The sequence below is a fragment of the Sinohyriopsis cumingii genome, unplaced genomic scaffold (assembly GCF_028554795.1).
Source record: "Sinohyriopsis cumingii isolate HCF-2022 unplaced genomic scaffold, ASM2855479v2 utg001770l, whole genome shotgun sequence".
NCBI lineage: Eukaryota > Metazoa > Mollusca > Bivalvia > Unionida > Unionidae > Sinohyriopsis > Sinohyriopsis cumingii.
The window spans coordinates 824,085-851,601 of record NW_028316047.1 but is presented as its reverse complement, the minus strand read 5'-3'; the positions used below and the strand labels follow the sequence as shown (position 1 = coordinate 851,601).

Here is a 27,517-nt window from a genome sequence, read left to right as displayed (position 1 = left end):
TCATAGTCAAACAGGGCAATCTCTTGTATTTCATAGTCAAACAGGGCAATCTCTTGTATTTCAGAGTCCAACAGGGCAATCTCTTGTATTTCAGAGTCCAACAGGGCAATCTCTTGTATTTCATAGTCAAACAGGGCAATCTCTTGTATTTCATAGTCCAACAGGGCAATCTCTTGTATTTCATAGTCAAACAGGGCAATCTCTTGTATTTCATAGTCCAACAGGGCAATCAAGAACTAGCTGGAAAACACAGTTTTGCAGTTATAATTGATGGCATGTTGAACTGATCTCAATGCAAACATAGTTAAAGTTTCTTTTCTGACTGTAAAAAGCTACAACAATTGTTATTGTAATAAAATGTATTTGATTGGAAAGCTTCAGCAATGAAACGAGTATGACAGTGCAACACATCTATGTTTTTTTTTCATGCAGCCACTCACATGGTTACTGGAGATGATGCGGTGATCATCCTAGTCTTAAAGAGACGGCTTCTGTCCCTAAGGTTGTTTACAACATGAATAGTATCAGATTTGTTTGTACTGCACGAAAAACAGGATCAAACATACCTTAGGGTTAAAAGTGTTGCATAGTTAGAAAATTTATATGATAAAATCTATTACACAAGACGTTATGATACATTATGCACTTCATCACAGTCATAACGCATTTGAGACGATTCGATTTTCTTAACATTACGGCAGATTTTACTGTCTTAAACATTTATAAGATTTATTTGAATTTACTATATAAACATTTTTTTTTTAAAATCCAAAAACAAAGCATTACCATTTTAAGCGCGATATAAGTAACAGCACTTCAGGTAGACCAGTGAACTATAGAAGGCATGTTTATATCAAATTTTAAGTGACCTGGTTAAATTTTAACTCTCTGATTTACATATTTTGAATGCTTTGACCCTATCTTGCTAGCAACGACGGCCACTTAGCTTGAACTATATTAACTAAATATAGTTAATATTAAGAAAAGGGAGTTAGTTTCGAATTAACTCTTTCTCTCTGTCTCTCTCACTTGTATTATCTATTGAAGATCCCGGTTTTATTTACGAGTTACCTTCTCTTTGTCAAAGATGAAGTGTCCCTCCACCCAACACCCCAAGAAAACCAAAAGCATCAGAAGCTAGAAAGAAAACAATAAAGAACGGACAGTTATGACTGGATACAGATAAATATCGTCAAAGAGAGTAGGTAATGAATTAGTGTTATTTCTAACACAATGTACAAATCATGATATTAAAACCAAAGTCCAACATACGGGTGAATGCGTATTATTACAGCTATGTCAGAAATACATAAAGTGTGTGTGTGTGTCTGTGTGTGTATCCGCACACGCGCGCAAAATATACATGTATGTGCGTCTCTTATTACAATGATAATTGTTGCAACTAATGCAATTTTGGATTCGATATACAAGTGTACTAATGTATTGCATTTCTGGAATCTGATATAAACTGTACTAGTATGTTTCATTTGGCGAATTACATGTAACACTGCAATTCTGTCAGCATTTTGGGGAATTCGGTGTAAACTGTAATATTAGACCACATTTCAGGAATTTGGTGCCAAATTGTACCAATTATTTTATTTCGAGAATTTGATGTTAACTCTACTATTATATTATATTTGAGGAATTAAATATAAAACTGTACTTCGGCGGGGAATGCACACTCCGTTTTTCCTGTTAATTCATTTATGGAAAACAACTGAGTTTTATAGCAATTGTTGTTGCATTCTCTGACATTCCACGTGAGACCACAATATATTTCAGTTATTATTTTTGTGGCTTTACTCAAAACACTCAAAACTGCTAAAGAAATGCTAATACTATATCGTCTGCATATACTTTGCATGAAGCACAGGAATATTGGGATTGTCAACCGCATCCAACCTTATGACATGAACTGTAACGTGTCTATGAATGTAGGTCATTACAGCATTGTTTATATATCATGCGCTTAAAAATAGGAGTGTCACAGACGGCAACGTGTATTAGGTGCTCCTTTACTATCATTGACCGCTCCCGTGGACTCGTGGTTAGAACGTCAGAATCGGAAACGGAAGTACGTGAGTTCGATCCCCAGTTGAGTCATACCAAAGACTTACAAAAATGGTACTAACAGCTGAATCGCTTGTCGCTATGCATTAAGAGGTTAGTGTTAGGACTGGTCGGCCTGGTGTCAGGATAATATGAATGGGTGGAGCATCAAGCTACATATCTGCGGCATGATGCCCAAGTGCTAGACATCGCTATAACCTGTCACACTGCAGACATCGTAGGAATATGACTGAAAAATTGTTAAAGTTACGTTAAATATCCAAATCACACACACAGAGACACACACACACACACTATCATTGAATTTAACGTTATAAATCTTCATAATTTTTTCCAGATTTTATATTGTTTTCCTCATTACCCACATCACATGTGGAATAGTCTATACATTTTGGTGAATCATATAGTTACTGATTATATTAATGCCATACTACAAAAATATTGAAACGAAATACATTAATGTCATGTTTCAGACTCTGTGATAAATATTAGTATTTGTTATTAATAACTGGAAATTTATGCACAGCGTGACATAGATGACGCATCAGTAAGATCGTGAACTCAGACACTGTGGTTCCAGGTCTCTTTATCTCCGTCGTTTAGAACACGTTGCCCTAAATTAAAACAAATTCTGGACTATGTACCTGCTGATGTCACGATCTGAGTCACAAAATCGTCCCACGTTTTAAATAGGACATAACATGAGCAGTGGACACGAAACACTTGACCATTGACGAGCAGATAAGTGGAGGACAATGTCTGGCATTCTTGGGTTATGCATTCTGATTTTTCTTGCTGATAGTAAGTTTTTTTTTCTTCTTTTTTGGGGGGGTATACATGTTATTACCATGTCTTGCTCTTTAAAAATATACCAGCATTATTGCCTACTTATGGGTAATCAAGTTCGAATATGAACAGGCACCGCTCTTGAATGGATTTCCCTTTTCTAATTGCATGAGTTAGTACACCAATATTTGGTTTAAAGTTCAAAATTATTTTATACAATCCTACTACTATTCAATGCTAACTAAAATTACAGTCATTGCAGTTCATTAGTATAGCTTTCTGCGGAATTTTATACAAATTGTTCTTGTGAGTAAGTGTGCAGGTGCACATCGAAACACTTTCGTCTAGTTCTCCTTAATTTCAAAGTCTTGTAAACCAAGGATGCAGTCTGTAGAGGGAATGATATGTTTATGTATTTACAGTAGGTTCAAGTGCAACTTGTCCAGAAGGTTTTGAGATTCATGGAAACCGATGCTACAAAGTGGTGGATATTCCATCCAGTTGGGCCGAGGCTAAGGTAGAATATATCAATCTCATTTTTAGTTTAGTTGTCCTCTTCAGTCATAAAGTTGATGACATTGAACTATCGAATTTCACCTATATGTTAAAATCATACGTAATCACCTAAAAAAAAGGAGATGCACCTGTTTGTTAACGTACTACAGGATAACAATAAAACTGATTAGGTTTTGAAAATTCAAATTCGTGAATATCCATATCTGTTGTTGGATGCATCCTATGTTCTACTTCTTTCAAAACTTTTCTGATACAGTGTATAGATATGTTTTAATTGTTCTCTCCGGGCATCTAAAAAATTTAAGTCAATGCCGTCCAGAAAAGGAAAAAAAGAGTTTACTAGCTCATAGTGGGTCAAGCGAGCTTATACAATATTTTAGCAGGTGGTATGTGTCATCGTTCAATATTTACTAAAATAAAATAATTTAAAAGAGAAAAGATAAAACAAAATATTTTTTTTCTTAACAATCGCTCAACATAATGTATACGGATTTCAAAGAAAGCTTTCTGGCATAAAGACACATCATATGTGTGCATATAATGAAGCTCTGATATCAAATAAACTGTAGTGACTATAAAGAGAAAACAAAACCTTAAACGACTTCTCAAATTCAGCTGAACAGGATTTAACAAATTAGATAGAAAACACATTTTCTGAAGACCTTCAATTTTGTAAAAGACGGCAATGGTTCTTAAAACAGCAATCGAAATAGACTCAATATTGTCTGTATTAATCGGTCATAAATATCGTGACGTGAAAGAATTTACGGTTTTGCAAGATTGATGACCGCCTGTCATCAATATTGCTGCCATTATAAATACTGGAAATCATTTAAAGGATCTTCTCCCAAGAACAGCTTCACACTGTTTGTAAATGTTTAAAGAGAAAAGATGAGAAAGAAAACCCAAAACATCCTGGCATAAAACACATTCAGGTTTATACAATTACGGTCGATTTGTCATCAAATAACCGCTGTTACTAATTTGACACATAATTAAATGGACTCTACAAAAATATAAACATAGAATGACCATCTTGGTACAATTGCATTTCAACTGTTTGAAAGTCTGCCTTTATAACAAAATAGAAAGTCAGTAAACGACTGGGTCGGTGGTTCTTTCCGGGGTTTTCCGGGTTCTTCCTCCACCATTAATACTGGCCGCCATGTATAGCCTATCGTGCTGAAAAATGGCGTTAAACCCCACAACAACAACAACAACAGTAAACGACCTTAGCTCACAAACCGCTGGGCACAATTTAACCAAACTGAACAGAAATCGTTCCTGCAATGAGGTGGCTCATTCTCTATAATTAACGACGATCCTTATTCAATTATGACCCACGTTGCTAAAGGAAAAAAATATACGTACCAACGAGTTTCTTTATCTAACACCGCTATACACTGTTTCACCGACTTTAACATAACTTCAACGATCTGACCTTTAAAAGTTACGTTAATGATGCCGAAGCAACATCAGATATATGCGTAAATAATATTAACAAAACCAGTGAAATAGAAAACCCTTTAAACGCATTTTCTCAAGGTACGCTAAACACTGCTCAAAACACATTGAACACAAAATGTGTTCCTACTCTGATATGTCTTTATACGATTTATTTACTTAGCAACATTTGTTTATGAAATCCAGCGCATACATTACAAGTTCAGTTGCACCAGGACCATTTCAGTTATATTAGGCACTACTCTGTAGACAAAATATAAAACACATCATAGACAATGTTGCATTTATAAAATGATAATATTTGTATAAACAACCTCGAATACTTTTAATGAAATTGACCTTTCCACAAATGACCTAGTCGCACCAGTCACCTTACGCAAATGACTAGAGGTTCAACAAAATAAGTTTTCTTAAAATTATTTTCTTTTTATGTTCGATATTAATGCTACTTCTATCAAATCTAAATAATAGTCTTCACTTGTTAGCAAGTCTCCAGGACATGTCAGAATAAGATAATAACTGCTTTTTGTGGGGTTTTTGTATTTGCTTTGGGGGGGGGGGGGGCGCTCTGAAACAACAATGAGTTATAATAACAACTATTTGGTCCGCGTAGGTAACTGGTACCCAGACTACACTGCACCAATCCAATAAATTTGTTCCGTCTGGATTTGTAATAACACTGAAGCATAAGTGTGTGACCTTGCTATATATACTTGATCTACTTTCCCTGGGGTTAAAAAGATCTTGTCGCATCGTGTGGATGGTTGCCTGCCATAGGCTACACATGTTAAGTTTAAACACAAATACACTCTTTCCAGAGCCAACACATACTAAAGTTAATGTCGCTAATAATGTCGTTGATTTGTCTTAACTAGTTATGATACATCTTCTACAACACAAGTCATTTTCTATGTTCCAGAATCAAAACTTAACTTTGCAATGTTAACTGCTGATATATATATATATATATATACATACATACATATATATATATATATATATATATATATATATATATATATATATATATATATATATATATATATATATATATAACACGTAGGTCCTCTGCAAATAATTTCTTGTTTTTTAAAAATAAACAATTGTGTTGGGATAAATTTTAATTATTATTTCTCTACAACCACTTTCAGAGTTCAGTGCACTTCGGCTCTAGATAATCTTATCTCATAAATAGCGAAGATCGCAATAAATTCAGAAATGCAAGACATGCAACTTAATTTCTCGCGATAGGTTTACTGTTCTGTCATTGGTGGAGACCTGGCTGCCATTGATGATGCAAACGAACACGCTGTAATCAAGGGGATAATAGAGCGAATTCATGGTATGTTTACATTATTCATAGAGGATGATACATTGACTGTTTGAGTTAAAAAATGACTATTTATATTTAGTTGTCAGATAGACAGAGAGACTAACAGACAGGTAGATCGAAAGTCTGCACTATTAGTAGTTAGAAATCTAGTCGTGTCGTTAATTTTTATTAATGATACATCTGATTATTGGACTTTACTTCATTTACGATATATATTAAATCATTTTCTGTATTACGCAATATGCACATAGTTAATGATGAGGTTAATATGTTTTGAGTTAGTATCTCTAGTTAATATGCTTTTATTTTATTATTTTCTTATCACTACACATTTTATATCTGAATCATATTATCTCTGATTTAAAAATATTGGTTTCGTTCGTTTTTGCATATATTACCCAACATACAGTTACAGTGCTAAAGGCTCTCTGTTAACAATGTTCGAGATAAACATATGCATGTAATATTGATACATAGTGGATCAAAGTTGTAAGTTTAAAACACAACAAAGGCTTTTGGGAGGGAGAGAGAGGTGGTAGCGGAAAGTAATAAAGAGACAGAGAGACAAAGAGAGTGGTACAAAGGGTCAAGTCGTTCCAACATATGCGTAATATTTTCGTAGTCGAACATTTCCACTTTGGGTTTCCTTGCTGTCCACCTATGTAGGTATAGGTACATATATGCAACAATTTATAAAGCACTAATATATATATATATATATATATATATATATATATATATATATATATATATATATATATATATACGCCCTTTGTTTATCTACATACACACTTGTTTATATAGACCTATAAAGATATTATGCAGTTCATGAAAGCCGCCATAGACCAGGTATTGCCAGGATATATCGTCAAACAATTTAACAAGTGGACACACCCATGGAATCAGCACTGTATGTATACATGAATGTTTATTATACTGTGGCGGCCAAATATAAGACATATTTTACAATGGAGTAAATGGTAAATAAAGAGAAGTCAATGTTCAGTTAAAGCTATTATTTGCTTTGTTGTCATTTTGCAGCAAAAATGTCACCTGTGTAGTTTTTATATGCAAAGTACATTTTCTGACAAAATATATTGGTCTGTTTGCATACATACATACATACATACATACATACATACATACATGCATGCATGCATGCATGCATGTATGTATGTATGCATGTATGTATGTATGTGTCTATGTATGTATGTACCTGGACCTGTTTGCAAAATCCCTAATTCGTCCACGCTCTGGTGACCTAGGGGTTAGAGCGTCCGTCTCAAATGCTGCAAGTAGTATGTTCGAACCCAGACCGGATCATACCAAAGATAAAAGAAAATGGTACTAACTGATGACTCGCGTGACATGCATCATTAAGAGGTTAGTGTTAGTACTGGTCGGCCTGCAGTAAAGATAATATGACTGGGTGGGGCATCATGATACATGCCTGTGGCGTGATTCCCAGTGCTAGACATCACTGTAAACTGTAATACTGCATATATCGTATCGATATGATTGAGAAATTGATAAAGCTACGTAAAAAATTCCAAATCACATACACAGGTACACACGCACACGCACACACACACACACATTAACTTTTCAAAGGCGATGGACGATACGAATATGTACTTTTGCTAACTGCATCATTGTTTTTTTATTCAGGAGGTTGACAACCTCTCCGTACATGTTTTTGCTGATTCGTTTCTCGCTGGCATCTATACCGTATATTAATTTTTGCCTGCAGTCCATCACTTAAAGCTGATTGAGCACTGCGCTCACTTTCTAATACCAGTAGCTTCTCTTTCAGCTTTCCCTTTTGTCCGCTAGTCTCAGTATTTCAACATCTTCACTGATTTCCTGCACCTTCCGTCGTCTGTGATCCTATGTCAGAGTTGGTCATGCACATATTAAATAGAAATCTTACAGCTGAGTGCCAATATACTCTATATTTTCCATTCTGTCCAAAGTAGCTTCTCGTGGGTCGGTGGTTCTTTCCGGGGTTTTCCCGGATTCTTCCTCCACCATTAGTACTGGCCGCCATGTATAGCCTATCGTGTGCTGAAAAGTGGCGTTAAACTGTACAACAACAACAACCATTCTGTCCAAAACATTCATATTAGAGCTTGTTCTGAATAGTCTGCGCTGTATCATCCTCCAGGACACAAACTTTCCGCCATCCAAGAACAGTCCCTGCCAAAAGAACTGCCTCAATCAGCTTTGACGAGTGGACACACCGATCTGTACTAAACATGAACTCAGCTCGCGAATGACCACGTATGTCCTCGTTGATCGCGTTTAACTGACTGTGGATCAGTTTTACCTTCTCGTCATTCCTGTTTGAAAAACAATTGTACAATAAACAAAAATGACGGAAGTCTGCCTATTGTACTCGAAGTAAACTGTGCGATACGCTAACTACATTAATGGCAACATTATCCTCCTATGTAATGGCTAATTCTGTTATGCATTGTGCTGGTATAGCAGCAGAGGGGGCGAATCGGACATTTTGTCCAATCGTTATTTTGCTTAATTAATACTTTCTGCAACTCAACGATCTAGTGTCGTCAGCGCCTGGTAAAAAAAAAACGACGACGTCGTTGGGGGATCGTCCAAACGTCATTTGGTTTAATTAACACCTTCTGCGCGCCGATCCCCAGTGTCGTCAGCGTCCGGTAAGCACATCGACGACCGCGTCGATGTCATCGCCCCCTCTGCTGCTATGATCTTACAAACAGAGTGATCACTAACTCCTCCTCTTGCAGATCAATTAGGTTATTTGACTGATCGGTAAGTCTGAAATTAATTCTCGTTAAAAACCGATCATGGCATCGCATATAGACCGGATTAATCGGACTCTCAATGATCAAAAATCCCGGAGGGGCTGTTGGTGAAAACGAATAAAGGATATACCCCTGTTGAGCTTGATTTGATTGCTTGGTATCCACCTGGTAACTCCCTTCGATAACATCACACACTAGATTAATCGCTATCACCGATGCAATATTTACGTTGTATGGAGCAATATGCCTACCACCATCTCCGTTATCGTGTCTGAGGATAGTTGATGGGGGGGTGTCCGCGGGTGGATTCTCAGGCCATCCTAGTATGGTTCTTATTGAACTGTTATAAATATCAACCATATACCCCGGTGTGCTTATTTCAATCGTCGACGATAACGTCGGTTCATGAACCGTAATAGCTATTTTTGATTCCTTTCCTGTGATTGATTTTATCCTGCGTTGAAATTCTTTATTGATTTGTTCTATTTGGTATGACCCAGTTGGTATTGTAACCTCCTCCCAGTCTGGGGTCCCATCGGGTTTATTTGTCCGTGCAAAAACCAGCGAGTTATTAGGTTGTTGTCCGTTAAATGCGTCCGCTCGGATATTAGGCCAACTGTGATATACTCGCAATTTTGCCAGCGCTATTTCCTTCACTGGAACCGGCGATGGGAAGTTCACACTAAATTCGGGTTTCGTTGATGTTATCGATATCATATTTGTTTGTACCGGAGTGGTGTTCTCCGCGATCCGCTGAAGCAATTGAGACCCTTCGGGGTTCAGCGACATTATTATTATTCGTTGTTTTTAGTGTCTAATTTTAACAACCAGGTGGTTTCGGCTTCCAGTTGAAAATCCTCGATTTTTGACATCGCGGAGCTATATAACTGGACCATCGTGGAGAATTCAACATCGGATACGAACAAATTATCAATCGATAACGAGATCAACCCGGATAATTTCGAGTATGCGTCGGATACTATTTGATGTTTTACTGTATACTCGTTGAGTTTTTTCTGAAAACACGATGATATCTTCCTAGTGATTGCGTTGGCAACTCCAGCAACTGTTGTCATTGCGGAGACAGCGATTGGAACAGCGATCGGGGTTATCGTGGTCATCGTGGATAAAATAACACCGGCGCCAGCTACTATACCCGATACCGAGTACACGACCGCGTCGATGGCGGTTATTTTTCGGCGGTATTTTTTTATTTTTGCACGGTATTGTTCGGAAAGCGTTTTCAAGTTCGCGGAAAATTCTTTTGCGGTATCGAATCGATATTGATGTGACGTCGGTGATACCTCTGATTCAATTTCCTTGGTGGTCATTTTTATTTTAAAAGAGCTAGTGTTTTTAATTACTTAGATTCGCTACAAATTCCACATACCATGTAATGTTTGCCCTGGTTAAATTTCCATCAACGGCATAAATTGTAAACGGTTCAGTTGCGTCCTTGTCTATAATTGTTGATATTGTATTGTTAAACCCGGATGAACTCGACGATAATATATTAAACTGCATCATTGAAACCAGTGTCAGTCGATAAATGCCCTTAACAGTTGCGGTGATATTTACTGTATTCTGTGTAAGAGTCCAATCGAATGATCCATGCCGAATTGTGTATACTGTGTTGATGATGTTCTCATGAGGGGTTTTTATTTTTTCGAGTTGCTCTGCCATTCTCGGTAGTCTGTCTTTAATCGCTTCAACATCAGTTATAACTATTCCTACTCCCCGCCAACTCGCGTCTATATTATTCTTGTTCGCTGCAACATTAGTTTTGATTATTTCTATTTCCCGTGTATTCTCGGTCATACTTTTTTTGTTCGCTGCAACATCAAGTTTGATTGTTTCTATTTCATATGTATGCACGTCTATACCTTTTTTATTCGCTGCAACATCAGTTTTAATTAATCCTATTCCCCGCCAATACGCGTCTACATTTTTTTTGTTCGCTTCAACATCAGTTTTGATTGTTCCTATTTCCTGTGTATGCGCGTCCACACCCTTTTTGTTCGCTTCAATATCAGTTTTGATTGTTCCTATTTCCTGTGTATGCGCGCTCATATTATTTATGATCGTTGTAACATCAGTTTTGATTGTTTCTATTTTCCGTCCATGCGAGTCTACATTATTTATGATCGTTGCAACATTAGCGCCGATTATTCCTATTTCCCGTTCATGCACGTCTACACCATTTCTGTTCTCTGCAACATCAAGTTTGATTGTTTTTATTTCCTGTCCATACGCAGTGATATCATTTATAGTTGTTGTAATCTCATCCGGTCTGGTATTTTTTTAACCAAAGAATTTATCAAAGTTGTCATCGATCCTGTTAACATTTTTCCGTAACGAGACAAATTGGCCCGACAGCGTTGCAAAATCCAAAATAGCACCCATTATTGCTGCAAGATTTGGTTCGGTTACCGCCGGGGTCCCGAAAAAACTAGCGGTAGTGAGTTGTATATCGGTGATAGATTTTTTCACCTCGGTGACAGATTTTTTCACCTGCGCGTCAAGTTCGGTCACCGATCTATCCAACCTTATAAAACCGTCTTTGACTAATGTTACCGCCGATATATGTTCACCCGGTTTGAGTCGTCCGTCGCCGGTATATAACGCGATAGTGTCCTCGGCGGCATCACGCTGTCGTGTTAAAACATCATTCAGTGACACATTACCGGATTTCAATTTACCCTGGCGGTCTTGAAATACAACTATTTCGCCTGGGTCAACACTGATTAAATTTAACATATCAGCGATTTCATCCTCAATTAGTTTTTTTATGTCGGCGGCGGCCGTTTCCGTGGATTCTTTCAGCGCCGAAACCGGTCGTCCCCAAATATCAATCATCGTTATTGTAGAAAAAAAACGATGTTTCTAATTAACCCGCCGGGCCTCTACGACCCCACTAGTGTATTCGTTTACAACCACATGAGGTGGTTTTCGCGATGATGAAATCGCCGCAAGTACGTTCAATACCTCACGGCCGCATATTGGTGGGTCACTTAACTGCTGTGTTGGCAGCGTGGAATAAAAAACCCGGGCTGAACACGCCGGGGCTGAACACGCCCGGATATACCGCATAAACTCTTTCGGCGGGGCTAACCCGTATGAATCAAAATAGACGATCGCACGCGGATCAATCGCGTATGCAACCCAATGAGTTCCCGCTCCGGAGGACCCATCGAGGTTAATTATGCCTGTTTCAATATTCCTTGGTGCCGCCGGTAATTGATCCCTCATAAAAACACCTCTGAAGTTTTTTATCGCTAGCGCGTTCGCGGCGTCTATTAAATCAAAATTAGACATTGGAATCATTGACCCCCGGGTCAATAAACGGTTCCCGGTAGTCTTAGACCCTTTCCCGAGTACCATGAATACGGGGTTCCCGGTAGTCTTAGACCCTTTCCGGCCACGGGTCGTTTTTTTTTGTAGCCTTTCCCGGTTGCCTTCTTCAATGCCATCCCCGCCGCGGTACCAACGGCTCCTAACGCCGCCGCCTTAGCCACTGCTGGTGCGGCCGCGGCAATTAATGCCGGAATCGCGGCTAACAGCGGAAATATCCCACCGGTCTTTTCCATGTCTTTGATCGCTGCGGCCGAGAAATCTACCTGAACACCCTTTCTGTTCTTCATCGCATTATTGAAATGTTTTATTTGACGCGCCGTCAACGATATCTTATGATTACCACCTGCCATCTGTGACGGCTTCAGCGTTATTGTGGTCCCGCATTGTTTAGCCGACTTTGATCGTAATTTCTTGACTTGACCATCAGTCAACTCTACACTGACGACACTATACGACATTTTATTGTAAACGCGTTTATGCTTTCAATTACATGTTTTCCACTGGCGCATCAACGATTCTCATTCGTCCACCAACGCCTTCTAGCAGCATTGATTTATCGCTGAGGATGACAGCAATAGCTCTATAATTAGCAATAACGCCGCGAGTTACATTAGCTCGGAAGTGTATATCAACGACGGACTGTCTTGTTAAATCAAGATGTTCCAGCGAAAAGTAATAGATCGGATATAGTTCTCTGAAATCATATTGTGATATTTGCAAACCAGTGTCGACGTTTTGATCACGACTCATATACGACAGCAACCGATGGTACACGCGTGCAATATGGTTTTGACCGTAATTAAGCTGTATATCCTCGGATGGTTCCTGCTGACCGTTTATTCTCAGCGAGACGTCAGTAACGCCTAATCGATCAAATATCATATGGCTGGATAATTGATTATCAACTCTCGTCATATCCTGCAACGCGACAAATATATGACGTGGAGCCGAAATGCCTTGTTGTGATGCCAGGTTCCATGTGAATATACCATTGATATTTGATTGCTTAGTATCTGTTGTTGTTGTTAGCCAACTTAGTAATGATTTTCCTCCCTGCTCCATAAAGGATAGCAATCGTGCCTCTGTGGTAATGGATGGAGTCATTACTGGCATCCACAATAATATTTTAGTTAAAACGACTTTACCAGGGTCATTATTTGGATTTGCAGGATCCGCTGGAATTCTCCAAATTGCATTTCTATCATCACCTTTTCGCACAAGCACCACGGTATGCTTTGCTCCGTAGATAACTTTTCGCACGTTCCTACAAAATCCAAATATATGATGCAGTGGAATCGCGCATGAGAAAGATCTACGCGCCCCTGTTAACATTGATATGCGTGTTGCAGCTCCGAGGTTGAAATTAGGATCGCTGTTTATAATCATATTCTCAACATCAGCGTCATTGTTATTAACATTATTTCTTGGTCGTCTTACCACAAATTGCGAGTTTCCAGCAGTGTTTCTAGTATCCTTTGCAAACATCATAGATGGACCCGCTGATCTTGTATAATCGTCTGAATATCTTGCTAGCCCGATTATTGTTGTAGCAACATCAACATCGCGTTCTATAGACTCGATCTCTCGCCCGTCAATGAGATATTTTGCGCTCTCAAACAGCGCCATTACGCCGTTATTGACTAAGCCAACTTTGGTACCATCTGGATACGGTGCTGGTACAGCAGGAGTATCGGCCTCTGTTACAAGTTCTCCTTCGATTTCAATAAACGCTTCACACGGTAAAAAATATTTACTGGTATCATGGACTTGAAGTTCAATTCGCGATCGTATGTTGGGTTGTACTGCATGATAGGAATAAAATTGATAATTACGGACAGAATCATCCTTGTGCACTGGTGCGTCCATATCAAACGCCGGGTCAGCTGTTCGTTTAAACATTTTATTTAATAATACGCTGATGCATCTAAATCATCGTCGTGGTTTTAAACCACTTCCCGCTATTATGTTTGCGATGTCATCTTGATTATTGTTTACCAACGACGCTAGTTTTTCTTCCACGGCGTTATTTATCACTTTACTGACATTCGCAGGCATCACTGTCGTTGATGGCATCACCGGTGGTTTTTGCTTTTTTCTCCTCACCAACGACATTAGTTTGTCCCGCGCGGCTGAAAGCGCCTTTCCGGCAACGTCTCCAATAGCGCTGATTCCCTTATCACGAATAACATCAATAGCCTTCATTCCTAATTGTTTGGCTAACGGCGCTACTTTTGGAGCCATTCTTGTAAATAACCCCGCAATGGTGCTACCGAGACCATCTCCATAGTACGCGCGGTAAACAGGCAATCGCGAGTTTACCACGTAGACGAGTACTGGTTTATCGTGGTTGTAGTGTATGATCATCTTTATTATAAAAACACCGGTTTTTCAATTAATCATCCACGAGCTCGTCTATGAGCGTTCGATATGCATTAATGTCCATAATACCGCCTGCAAATAAACGCTTGCAAATATCAGCGGCCTCATTGATTATTTCCGTAGAGTTATTTCCGGCTCGTTTTCCTCCGATTAGTACCTCTAGCCGTGATATATCACTGAGAACACTACCAGGACAGGTAACGCCGTAGGATTCTTTACCAACAGAGTATCCTTTTCCTTTTTTTGGTGTTATACTCTTAACTTCCTTGTGGAATGCGTCGTAATCGGATTTACTACGATGTGGTAATGCATCTTTATGTTTACTTGCTAAATACACTATTCTTGCCCAGTCTTTTAACGACTTTATATTTTTCTCGTAACCGCTATTGATATGCTTCTTATCTCGTATGCTCTTAGCAAAATTGTTGGCAGCAAAATTAATTAATTCTTCCCTGTTGCTGAAGCCTCTAATTTGATCTATTGTGTTCTTCTTGAGTACAATACGGGGTATATTCCCCTCTTTTTCTTCCGGTATTTCTTCTTCCGGTATTTCTTCTTCCGGTATTTCTTCTTCTGGTTCTTTCGCAGTAGCACCTAGTTCTTCCTCGTCGGCCATTGTAACATAAGGTTCTTGTGGTTCGGTTATAGCGAGTGGTGGTGGCCTCCGTGTTGCGGCAGCCGCTAGTGTTTCTAAAGACTTTTTTGTTTGTTTTGTCTCTGCCGCTATCTTTTCAAGCGCATCGAGGACGGGTACAGTTGCCGCCGTAACATCTTTGGTCGCTTTAGTTACCGGGGCAAAGAGTTGTTCGCTTCCAACAGTAAAATCGGTTTGTAGTTGCTGCCGCGTTTGAAGTTGTTCTCGGATCCTGTCCCGTAACGGTATGAACTTTTTAAGCGCCGCTAGCCGCTCTCTGGCTAGCCGAGTAGTGAGTGATTCACCTACCATTATTGCAATTGCGAAGCAATTTCTAATTTCTCGCCGGAGTTTTCGTCTATAATCCTTCTAATGTTTTTGATCTTACTAGAAATCTCCCGGCGTCGTTCATAAACACGTCCGAGTTTTTTTCGTATTATCTCAACGGCAGTGAATAGTCCAATGAATGCATTTGCGTCATTGTGGTACAAGTTTTCATTGATCGTATGTTGTAATCGTTTTATGAAAAAATACTCGCGGGCCAGGGTAAAACGCCCCCGTTTCGACTGTTCGTTAATAATCTCATAATCGGATAATATTTTTTCACTGTCGAGACCATCAGATAATTCAATTCCTTGATTTTTTAATTTTGAAATCTCGGCTAATATATTATTGATGTCTTCGATATTCATTATTCTTATAAAACATCTTGTTTTTAAATAAAAAGAAAAATGAAACCCCGTGTATCAATTCCGAAGGTGTTTAATAATTCGTTAGACGTGACCTCGTCAGCGCCATAGGCGCCGGTGACTTCATCACTCGCTGATTTCTGTTATATATGAAAATCGAATTCTATGTCCGGTCTTTTTTGAGATCGCTGAATTCTGTATTCCTTCTGCAACAAATCGTATTGAGGCGATATAAATGTCAAAATATTTTCCTGCCTCATTCATCGACTGAAATATTTTTTCCTCGTGAGTTGTTGTATCAAATGACTTTACGGGTTTTGCTTTCTTTGGGTATTTACCGGTTTGGCCTTTTTTGGTATTCTGACTTTGCGAGATAGCTTGCAAGTTTGTAAGAGAATTATCAGTCTTATTATTATTAATATGATCAATAACAAGCCCATTTTCGATTAATCCGTTGAATGCTTCAAATACAATCCTGTGAACATAATACTTCTTTTTTCCGGCACCAAACATCAAATACCCCTGATTACTTACGGTACCAACCGGCTTCTTCAGTCTACGATTTCTAACAATGCCGTCGCGAGATGCCTCGTAATTGACGACCAGGGGATGCGGCTGAAATTCTTGGTCCATTTGCATAATAATACTACTTGTCTAATTTATTATTTGGTTTAATTATGAATCTTTCAACGTAGTCTTGGGGGGTTTTAATGACGAAGTCTGCGGTAGGGTCAATGACGGCGTTTTTAATTCGCTTGTCATAATAGCGTTTTAGTTCCCTGTATCGCTTTCCGCCACAATTAATACATAACTGTGATTTTCCTCTTACACCGACGTGGCAAACCAAGCACGGGAGAGGGCCAAGAGAACCATTACGAACGCTTTGTAAATGGTATCCGCAGAATTCACCTCTACATGATTTATTGCACGGGGTTGTCGACCCAATCATCAACCATTTGCAGTGATTCATTATACTATATTCTTTCATTTAAATACTTGTTTTAATTATATGGATGAGTTTGAGAGATTGGCAGCAATTAAGCCCCGGAAAAATATTAAATTCAATCTCGATAGAGTCCTCAAGGACACACCAAAAGCGTTAATAAACGATAAAACCCTGTTGAATAAAATACGCGATTGTATCAATGAATTCAAGCGTGATGGCGCATCTCACAGTTGGTCAACATTTCGAATTGATGGCATTGTTGATGCTACCATGAACGACAACCGCGCAGCAATGATAATATCACAACTTGACGGTAAAAGGTATTTCTTCAGAGTAAAATTCATTGTCCGGGTGGAATCAGGCGATTGGATCATGCGTGATAAATTTGAACCGGTTCTCAGCGACAAGAAAACAGTCATTGTCAGCCGCGACTCCAAGCCGGGGTTGTTAACCGGAATTGACAGACCATACTATGAACGAGCGTATCCTGAAACAGCAGTTGTTTATGGAATATACCCGTTAAATAAGAAACCTGATATCGGAAAACTGAAACCGATGAAACAGTCAACCGGGATAAATTGTGTAGCAGAACGAATAATAGAGCATTTTACAAATGCGTGTCGAGGAAACAAATTGACTGATTTACGACGTAGCAAAATCAACCAGTGGGAACTAACCGTAAAAGAGCGTGGAGCGACCATCAGCGACATAGCGAGATTAGAAACATCGCTGAGATTTCCAATAACCGTTACAACGATAACCGGTGAAGTATTATACGAATCGAAGTATAAATCGAAGGGAGCCCCAATCAAAATTATTGATCATAACGAACACGCATGGACGCCCGCGATCACAATATTTCCACGGGATAGAACAGTAAAGTACATACCCGAAGAATTTTTAGGAGAAGAATTCTCCAGGGATGGTTTTCTCGCGGAGAGGAAACTATTTGATGCTATTGCCTACTTGTGTAAAAACGACCCTGTATCAGTGTGGTTACTTCGCAGCGCTGAAAACGATGCGGATACCTTTGATCAGTTTGTAAGACCAAACGGTGAATTACATCGCACTGAAGCATTTCACAACAGGATGAAAAAAACCGCCATGGAATTTGAAGAGCATGATGAACAACTGCTAACAAATTGTTTTACGATTCCATCGGTTGTAGCTCATGTTGCAGCAAGGAAAAATGCGTGGAGACCAACGCGCAAGGAATTTTTACCAGATGTACAATCCAGTTGTTTGGAATACTATCACGGTGGACTATGGAACACTGAATACAACCGCGACGCTATGATCTCGGTTGATATGGTTGCCTGTTATCCAGCGAGTTTTCTCGGGTATGGATCCGCCGCCGAGTACTTTAGACGATTTGGACACCCCAGTCATGAAATGACTCGTGTTGCTATTAATGGACCACTGCCTGATTTTGATTTAACCGGATTCGCTCGCATAGTATCATTTGAGTTCGCGGCAGGACTTCATCGCTGTTGCTATATTTGGATCGGTAGACACATGTCTGAAAAGAAGTGGCTGCCAATAGCGCTGCTACGGTATATGATTGATTGTAAAATGCTAGTTTCGTTGATTGTCAGTGACGCGATTATATCATACCGGGCGCAGACTGAAGTCTGGTTACCAGAACCGGAGCGTCTAGATAGCATAATTGACGAGTCCAGAAAACACATCGATGCCGACGAGGAATATATCATCGAATGGTCCAAAAAGATATTCAACCAACGAAACAGAGAGGCAAAAGATCTCGGTAGAAGAATAATTGGTAAGTTCACACAAGGTGGAAAAAACTGCGACTACAAACGATATTGCTCACGGCTGATTATAGATGACGCAGAATATGATTTCGTAATCAAGGACGCAGTGGCGAAAAATAGATACGTGAACTGCAAAACAGCTTTCTTGTCCAATGGAACAAAGTTGGGTACAGTTGTTACCTACAGCGATGGAGACAGCCCGGCATATCCGCATTTGAGGGCGTCTATGCTGGGTTACGCCGCTATCAATTTATTCTCGATGATAAATAGATTCCCCGATACCGCGGTTAGAGTAGCCGTTGATTCATTTTATATAGACGTAGCGTATAAGGGAAACGTAGCCGAGTTTACTAGTCCGGACGAGAGTTGGGGTACATGGAGAATTAAAAATGAAATACGACGCGATTATTCCCCGTCAGCAAATGTCATCGTTGAGAACAATTACCTACGCGGTAATAATTTATCAGAATGGTCTAATGCACCATCGTGTTCTGATCCAATTTGTAGACACAAGACGGTTTATTTAAGCGGCTGTGGCGGGTCGGGAAAGACGACTCGGGCAATTGAATTATTTCGAACGCGGGCAAGTATAATCGTGCTTACACCGACCCATAGACTAGCGCGAGAGATAAAACAACGAAATGTTGACGCCGTTACTTATCACAGCTTTTTTCGATACAGCGGCGGTGAGTGGACTCCTGATCGAATGGGGGAAAAATTTATTCCTGGGGTTATCATTTGGGATGAGATATGTACTGTTTCGTTAGATGTTTTACAAATGTTTCTTGATTGGTTGCTGCGCACGAATACAGCGGTAATCATGTGTGGGGACCATGGCCAACCACCACCATTTGTCGGCGAGGGTCCACATGATTGGTTAAAGGGTTTTGTGGACTATTATGAAGAAACCGATACTGATTACCGAGCACTTGATGAACAACTGCGCGAGGTTAAAAAACTAATCAGATTACAGCCGGATAGAGTTCAGTGTGAAATAATCCGCGAGGTGATTCCGGAAACGCCGTTAAATGAATTCTTTGAAACATGGAGACCAAATGATTTGATTGTAGCGAGTAGAAAGATAGTCAGAGACACACTTCAGCGGAGGTTGTTTACGTTGCATAAGGAAAAGTTTCCAACGAGTCCAGTGCCGTTATGTTATAGACCCGCGGATACACGGCGGCAGAACATTGAAGTTGAAATTCCAGCCCCGACAGCGTCGGGGACAAAAAAACAAATTCTCGTGCTGAATGATATCGTGCTCGTTGATATCAGCGTCGTCGAGGACGCGCTACGTGCTGATAAATCCCCGTGGACGCTAGGATACGCAACAACAATACATTCCTCGCAGGGACTAACCATCACGGACACAATTGTTTGGATAGTTGATAATCGCATCGAATGGTCGAATCTAGTCTATCTTGCAGTGTCCAGAGTACGAAGGATAAATCAGCTTCGAAGAATTGTTATTGACGGAGCCGGTGACGGAGTCACTGACGAAGCCGGCGACAAAGTCACCATCGATGCAAGCGTCATTGATAGAAAACTCTCGGGTTACCGCCAACAGGATAAAAAAAAACAGCGGCGTTTTGATATTGATGCCGAATTAATAATCTCGCTACGACAACAACAGAATAATCACTGCGCGAGTTGCAATTGTATAATGAGTTGGCGTTATTCGGATAAAGACACTCGCCAATTTACCGTGGATAGGATTGATAACAATCTCGGTCATGTCAAAAACAATGTGAGGTTGACCTGTCTTGAGTGCAATAGACGCAACGGCGCTAGTTAAGACCACGTGGGGGTAATTGAGTATCGTTAGGTATCACTTGTAGTTGCTCGCGTGTAAATCCGCGCTGAGGAGCAGTTGAATCCAGTCTATAGATCGGTGGTCTACCAGTTGATCGTGTTATCGTTGATATGTTATGTGTGGTAACACTCCAAATAGGATCGGTAGCCCTTTTTTTACCGCCTTCAAGCTCTCCTGGTTCATATAGATATCTAACAGTGACATCGCCAAGAATCGGCTTAGAAACGCTATTTATTTTTAAATTTCCGGGTATATACTCGTATTTAATCGCGTCGCTGGGCTTCATGTTGATTACTCGGGTAATCTCGTTATTTAACGCTGCAATTACACCTGGCAACCTTTTGACCCATTCACGAGATCGTTTTTCTTGAATGAATTCCTTCGCGTATTGATATCCAAATAACCGTTCAGCGAGAGTCCGATTGAATCGTTCAACAATTGCCTGATCACGATGTAGCGCAGTATGACCTCGTCGTATCGCGACGCTATGATGTTTCAGCGTTGATAAAACAGCGCCGCGAAATTCACTACCAGGATCAACTTGTAATAGATTTGGCCAGCGCAGAGGACCTCTTCGATAAATCCGCTCAAACGCATCGGCTACTTCAGTTGCTGACTTTGTTTTCAACGGTTCCGCTTGTTTGTATCGACTCGCAACATCAACTACGGTTAGCGCGTATTTGTAACCGTTGTCATGCGGTAGAAATAGTATATCAGCCTGATGAACTTCATTAGGTACGCTGACATCAAAGCGCGAGAAGTTGATTTGTTTAGGCGGTGGTAGATAGATTTGCCATATAGCCTGTTTGGATAACCAATTAGCCGCAGTGGTCTTTGTTACCTTTGCAGCGCTTGCAAGCTTACCAATTGCGGCCTTCCCCTTCCAGTATCCTCTCGGAGAATAATAGATGGAATCCATCGTTTTTCTTGGATGATTGTTATTAATTACCAGCGCCAATCATTAATTTACCTTTCATAGCCGATTTTACCAACCATGAGGCCAATTTTTCTTTGACGGATTTATCAGGAATAGCATTTAGCGCGTGAATTAATTTTACATCCGCGATATGACGCTGTTGCAGATCGCTACTTTTGTAAGCAACATCATGAGCATGACACGCCTTATCGATAGCGTTTATTGGATACTCACCGGGTTTGGGCTGATTTTGATCATCGAGTCTAATATCTAATCGTGTTCCGGGGCCACAGTAGTTATATCCTGGGAGGTGTTTTTCTCCTGGATACTTTGCCCACGGTGTTCCGGGGAGTTTTGCCAATTTGGCTGCGATGTCACCTCCTCGCTTTTTTTTAAAACATCTCCGGGTCTAATAGAAATAAATCTAAATTTCTTTGTACCGCATTGTACACACTTACCAGTAAGCGCCGATCTGTTATTTCTTGTCGTAACGGTTGTCATATCATTTGTGCCAGTACGCACTCTACACTTCACACAATATAGATCCATAATTTATGTATAGAGATATGAATATAATTGATTTTTCGGCGACTAAAACAAGAGAACCAGTTAAGCATGTTGCAGCGTTACCAAACTCGATCCGGATGATTATCATCGGACCATCTGGATCCGGCAAGACGCAATTGTTACTCAATTTAATAATGAGATGGATGAAGTGGGATAAGTTGTATTTGGTTGCTCCTAGCGTAGATGATCAACGATGCTACGAGGTGTTGAAAGATTTCAACGAGAATGCATCAGCGATCGCTAAAAAGAATGTTATTGAGTTTATTACGGATATCAATGATGCACCGGGTATTGATGATATTGATGGCGACGTTAACAATCTAGTCGTGTACGATGATGTTATGTTAGACAATCAAAAGAACCCAGCTAGGATATTTTCCAGAGGCAGGCATAAAAACACTGACGTGATATATGTCACTCAACGATACACTCAGATTCCAAAAGTAATCAGAGATAACTGTAATATTCTTGCTGTATTCAACGGCGTTGATACACACACGCTACGAAATATTTGGCAGACATGGTGCGGCGGTGACATGGACTTTAATGTTTTTCGAAACTTTTTTAGTCATGCTCAGTCGACCCCACATGGATTTGTAACGATAAATTTACATGATCCTCGGACACGATATCGTATCGGACTTGACCAAATATTCGGTTAGTTGTAAATAATTTTCATTGTAAATAACCACTTAGCAGCAGAGGGGGCGATGACATCGACACGGTCGTCGATGTGCTTACCGGACGCTGACGACGCTGGGGGATCGGCGCGCAGAAGGTGTTAATTAAACCAAATGACGTTTGGACGATCCCCCAACGACGACGTCGTTTTTTTTTTTACCAGGCGCTGACGACACTAGATCGTTGAGTGCAGAAAGTAATAATTAAGCAAAATAACGATTGGACAAAATGTCCGATTCGCCCCCTCTGCTGCTGGTATTGAAAGAGAGTGTTCAACATCAGAGTGGTAACTTACCCAAAAGGTTTTAGAGATTGGAAGCTCCGTATTTGCGAGTCACTTAGAATGCCGTGTCTCTCACCGGATTTATCTTTGACTCCTGATTTAAATTTAGTTAGCAATTATTGAGCTTGTTAGCTACTTAACTGCTTACTTAGGTGGCGAGTTAATTAATCTGCTATTAAGTTTTATATGGCTAATTAGATCTGGTATGGGGGCCCCGAGTGGCCTAGTGGTCTAAAGCGTTCTCCGTTAGGGATCACTGCCATCTCACCTCTATTTGCGTGGGTTCGAGTCTCGGATTCAGCTAATGTGGGTATGTGAGAAAGCTTGCCAGTAGCTTCTCGTGGGTCGGTGGTTCTTTCCGAGGATTTTTCGGGTTCATCCTCCACCATTAATATTGGCCGCCATTTATATTGTGTGCTGAATAATAGCTGTAAACCCCACACCAACAACAACAACAACCACATATATGGTTTATCTGCTTGTTTTCTAAATATTTTGAACATTGAAAGCTATATTTCATTGATTTAATGTAATTGTATTCTTGCTTGATTCCCTGCGTCCCTCCCTTCCTTCCTTCCTTCCTGCCTGTCTGCCTTTCTTCCTTCCTTCTTAGTAGACAGTGACCTAGCTCAATAGTAAACTCTTTTCAAAGATCGTTAGTTAGTTTAATAATGTCTGTTTGCGCATTTATTGGTATCTTGAACACCTAGCGATTTATATATGTGATTTAAAACTACACTTGTATTGCAACTCTGGAAAAATATGATTCAGTACTTACAGTCAAACCATGCCAGTTTTTATACCATAGTCCACAAAAATCCAGAGAGTCCCATACCAAACTGAGGGTTAAAACATATTGGTTGACACAAGTTGAATGTTAATATGCTGTGTAACATACTTTTTTTAGCATGGTTACCCTTGCGGTAATCATGATAATCGTATTACAAATCTCTCCCGGTGAACCATTTACTTAGTTACAACATACCGACCTCGAAGGTAGTGTGCACGTTTTTTAAACATCAAGCTCGCGTTTTGGCAGTACTTTGACAGGAAATCATTTCGATCTTGGATATATTTATGTGAAGACTCGGTTCCAACCAAAGTGTAACAGCAGAATAACCCCCGTTCGACAGAATCAAAATGGCATTGTGCCTATAGTTTTAGGAGTAATATACCCTTTTCTGTTATGACCATGACAGTGTTTTTGTTTAATTTTCTTTGCAGGATGGGGGTTTGTTGGTTGGGTAATTGGTATCATGGATGGAGCAAACATCCTTTTTATAATAGAACCATACTACCGGTTCTCTTATACAGATACATTCGGTTACTATACTTGCAACCAAACTCCTCATATGCCGTGATTATTCCAAGGAACAAACAAAGAAACAAGTTTAAATGAAATAAGTCTCTGTGTTGCAATGAATATTTTATTTATTCACAGGACCCACGAAGGATGTACATCACTGGATAGACGGATCCGACATACTGGCCGAGAACGAATGGCGGTGGATGGGACGAGACGGAAGATCGAAGCCCATGTTGTATACAAACTGGTACCCGGGACAGCCTGACAATACCGGAGACACTGAGCACTGTTTGGAGCTGATGAATAGCTTTAGCGGAAATCACGGCCAATACAACGATTATCCTTGTGACAGCAGACATGGTTTAATATGCGAGGCGAGGTGAGAGAAAAAAACAAACAAATTTGTTTGCGTCATTTGTATTGTAATTTTCATATCAATATGTCGTAAAACATAGCGAGCAATCTGTATTTCCTTCCAATCTACTCTCTTCAGTTTAGTCTAAACACATTTTCTGTTACATAAATTTGGAATTAAGGATTACAGTATGTACAATATAGAGGGTAAATGTGCACTAGTGTGTGTTTTCATTTTTAACGTAGCTTTAACTATTGTTTATTCATATCACTACGATGTCCGCAGTGTGGCAGTTTATAGTGATGTCTAACAATAGGGCATCGTGCCTCATACATGTACCATGATGTCCCACACAGTCACATTATCCTGACACCAAACCGACCAGTCCTAACACTAACCTCCTAAAAAAAGCGCCAAGCGAGGAAGCTGGTAGTATCAGTTTTGTTTATATAATTATTTGGTATGACTCAACTGTGGTTCAAACCGGCGACCTCCCGCATCTGAGGCGGACGCTGTAACCACTAGGCCATTAAAGCGGTAGCACAAATATGAAATCAAGCGAATTCGTAACAAAGATGATAAATGAATGAAAGAAGATAAAATTAGGAATTCATCTTAAGGTATAGTAAACTAAATTGACAGAGTTCTAAAAGAAGGTAGAAGGAAATAGGAACAGCAAAAGTGAGCGAGATTACGGATGAACATCACTTTCTTACAGAGAGAATCTTTCAAAGAATCGATAAACATCCTCTGGGCAATAAGAGAATCGCTGTTTACAGATGTTCATGACCCGTAGAAGCGCATGCGTATTAGTAATGTAATAAATATTGAGTATGCGCATTTGGTTATAGCGCCCCGTTTTAGGGAATTATTAGATTTGTGTGATTATTTGCGTGATTATTGGCATTCGGCGCAATGGAAATATTCCTAGCTCGAAATAATTAGCCAATTGTTAGGAGTAAAGTGTTAGTGAGTTTCCGTGATGCCATGTATCACTAGCATTGAATTCCGGCCAAATCCGAACGCATGTCCCTGGAGTAAGATAGTCCGTATTAAAATCTAGTGGTGTACATTGGTGGTGGACTGCAGTGGCAGTATTTACGGTAGGAAACCGGTGAATTACACAAGTGAATAAATAAGAAGGGACCTGTCAGATACCGTTTATGCCGCCATGGGGGCATATGTGGTGCAGTTATGTTGGCGAAATGTGCATGGAAAGCATACATTGACTGGCTTAAGGTGGCGGAGTTAAAATATTTCCCAGTTTTACGGGATACTCGTACATTTTCTAAGGCTTGAACGGTTGGCGGCACGGAAACTTGATGAAGATAAACCATGCAGATGTGTGGTTGAGATATATTTGGCAGGTTGTTTTATATGTGGTCTTGCATTAATTAGAGTAAAATTTAGGTATAGAATGGACATGTCGGGCTTTCTAATTTACAACTGAAGTGGTATGGAAGTCTTTGGTAGTAAAGTTTGGGTAAACTTATGACTTCTAGCGAGAATCACGCCAGGGTTGGACAACCGCTCGGTCAAGTAAATACCCCTGTGAGTGTAACGGTAATAGCTGCACTGAAGTAAATCTTTACGACATTTTAATTGTATTTTAACGGTATCAAAAATACGAAGTTTCCGACATAAGAAAGCTTTGTATCTCCATCAAGAAGTTTTATTTTTATTCAATGTGACGTGTGGGACTGAAACAGTTCGATGAACAAAAAGAAGTGTTGTGTATTTGTTGCATGTCCACTTCTACGAGCAGTTAATCCAATTACAATTTTTAAAAATAAACTTTAAGTGAACTGCAATGTGTCATGTGTTTAGTATGAAGATTCTGAAGTTTAAGATTACGCCAATACATGTGTCTGGGAACATAACTATTATTGAATGGACATTATAATGGGGTCGCCTGGATTAATTATGATAGGTAATGTATTCCATTTGCAAATGAACGGACAATGAAACGAGTTGCAATAAAGACGTTATATCGTTTACTGAATATAAATTGGTTACATTACGTTAGCCAAGGAATTTTCTCTATGTAATATTCAAAACAGATACGACGGGAGTGATAAAAAATACCTTATAATGTATACGGTTCAACTACTTAATGACCTTCAACTGTCTCATGATATGTCTCTCGCTGAGCCTTAACATTTGAGTATGTTCTGTCAAAGTAATTAACAATGGACGTGATACAATTATAGAATGGAGTATGTTTATCATTGGGCCTTAACATTTGAGTAATGGTCAGTCAAATTAATTAACAGTGGACGTGATACAATGATATAATGGAGTATATCTATCACTGAACCTTAAAAGTTGAGTAAGTTCTGTCAAAGTAATTAACTATAGACGTGTCACAATGAATAATGTGGTACGTCTATCATTGAACCTTAAAATCGGAATAAGCTTTGTCAAAGTAATTAACAATGGCGGTGATACAATTATAGAAAGGGGGCAAAGCCTTTATCATCTGTGTCAATATGTGCTGTTTTGAATAATTATTGTATCACTGTAGCTAATATATTTTCTTTCCATTTTCAGTGCCGGGGGAGATAATCAGGAGATTGTTGGATAAAGAAGTGGAACAAAGTCATTTATTCATGATCAATAAACCTTCATGAATCAATTATCTCCATCACCACTATGAATTTTGCGAAAGGAGATAAATTTGGAATCTTCTGATGAGGCAAATTTTAAATAAAATAATTAGGCTTGAATTCCGTATTATTATTGTACCCAATAAGGCATATGACAAACCGCAAGGTTACACATTTCCTTTAATTACAGGAAACGTAAAATTTCAGCATCAAACCTGAGCTGAAATATACCGTAATTGGTTATTATAAATTCATATT

General features: G+C 39.4%; 1 protein-coding gene across 1 annotated transcript; it reads left to right on the top strand.

Annotated features, from left to right (window-relative positions):
* Positions 1-2,828: 2,828 nt before the first annotated feature.
* Positions 2,829-27,237, top strand: LOC149771576 (perlucin-like). The gene is made up of 5 exons (XM_089948346.1): positions 2,829-2,874; positions 3,282-3,376; positions 6,091-6,181; positions 24,434-24,677; positions 27,204-27,237. Exons 1-5 carry the CDS (start codon positions 2,829-2,831, stop codon positions 27,235-27,237), a joined length of 510 nt encoding a protein of 169 aa, XP_089804472.1.
* The last annotated feature ends 280 nt before the right edge of the window (positions 27,238-27,517 follow it).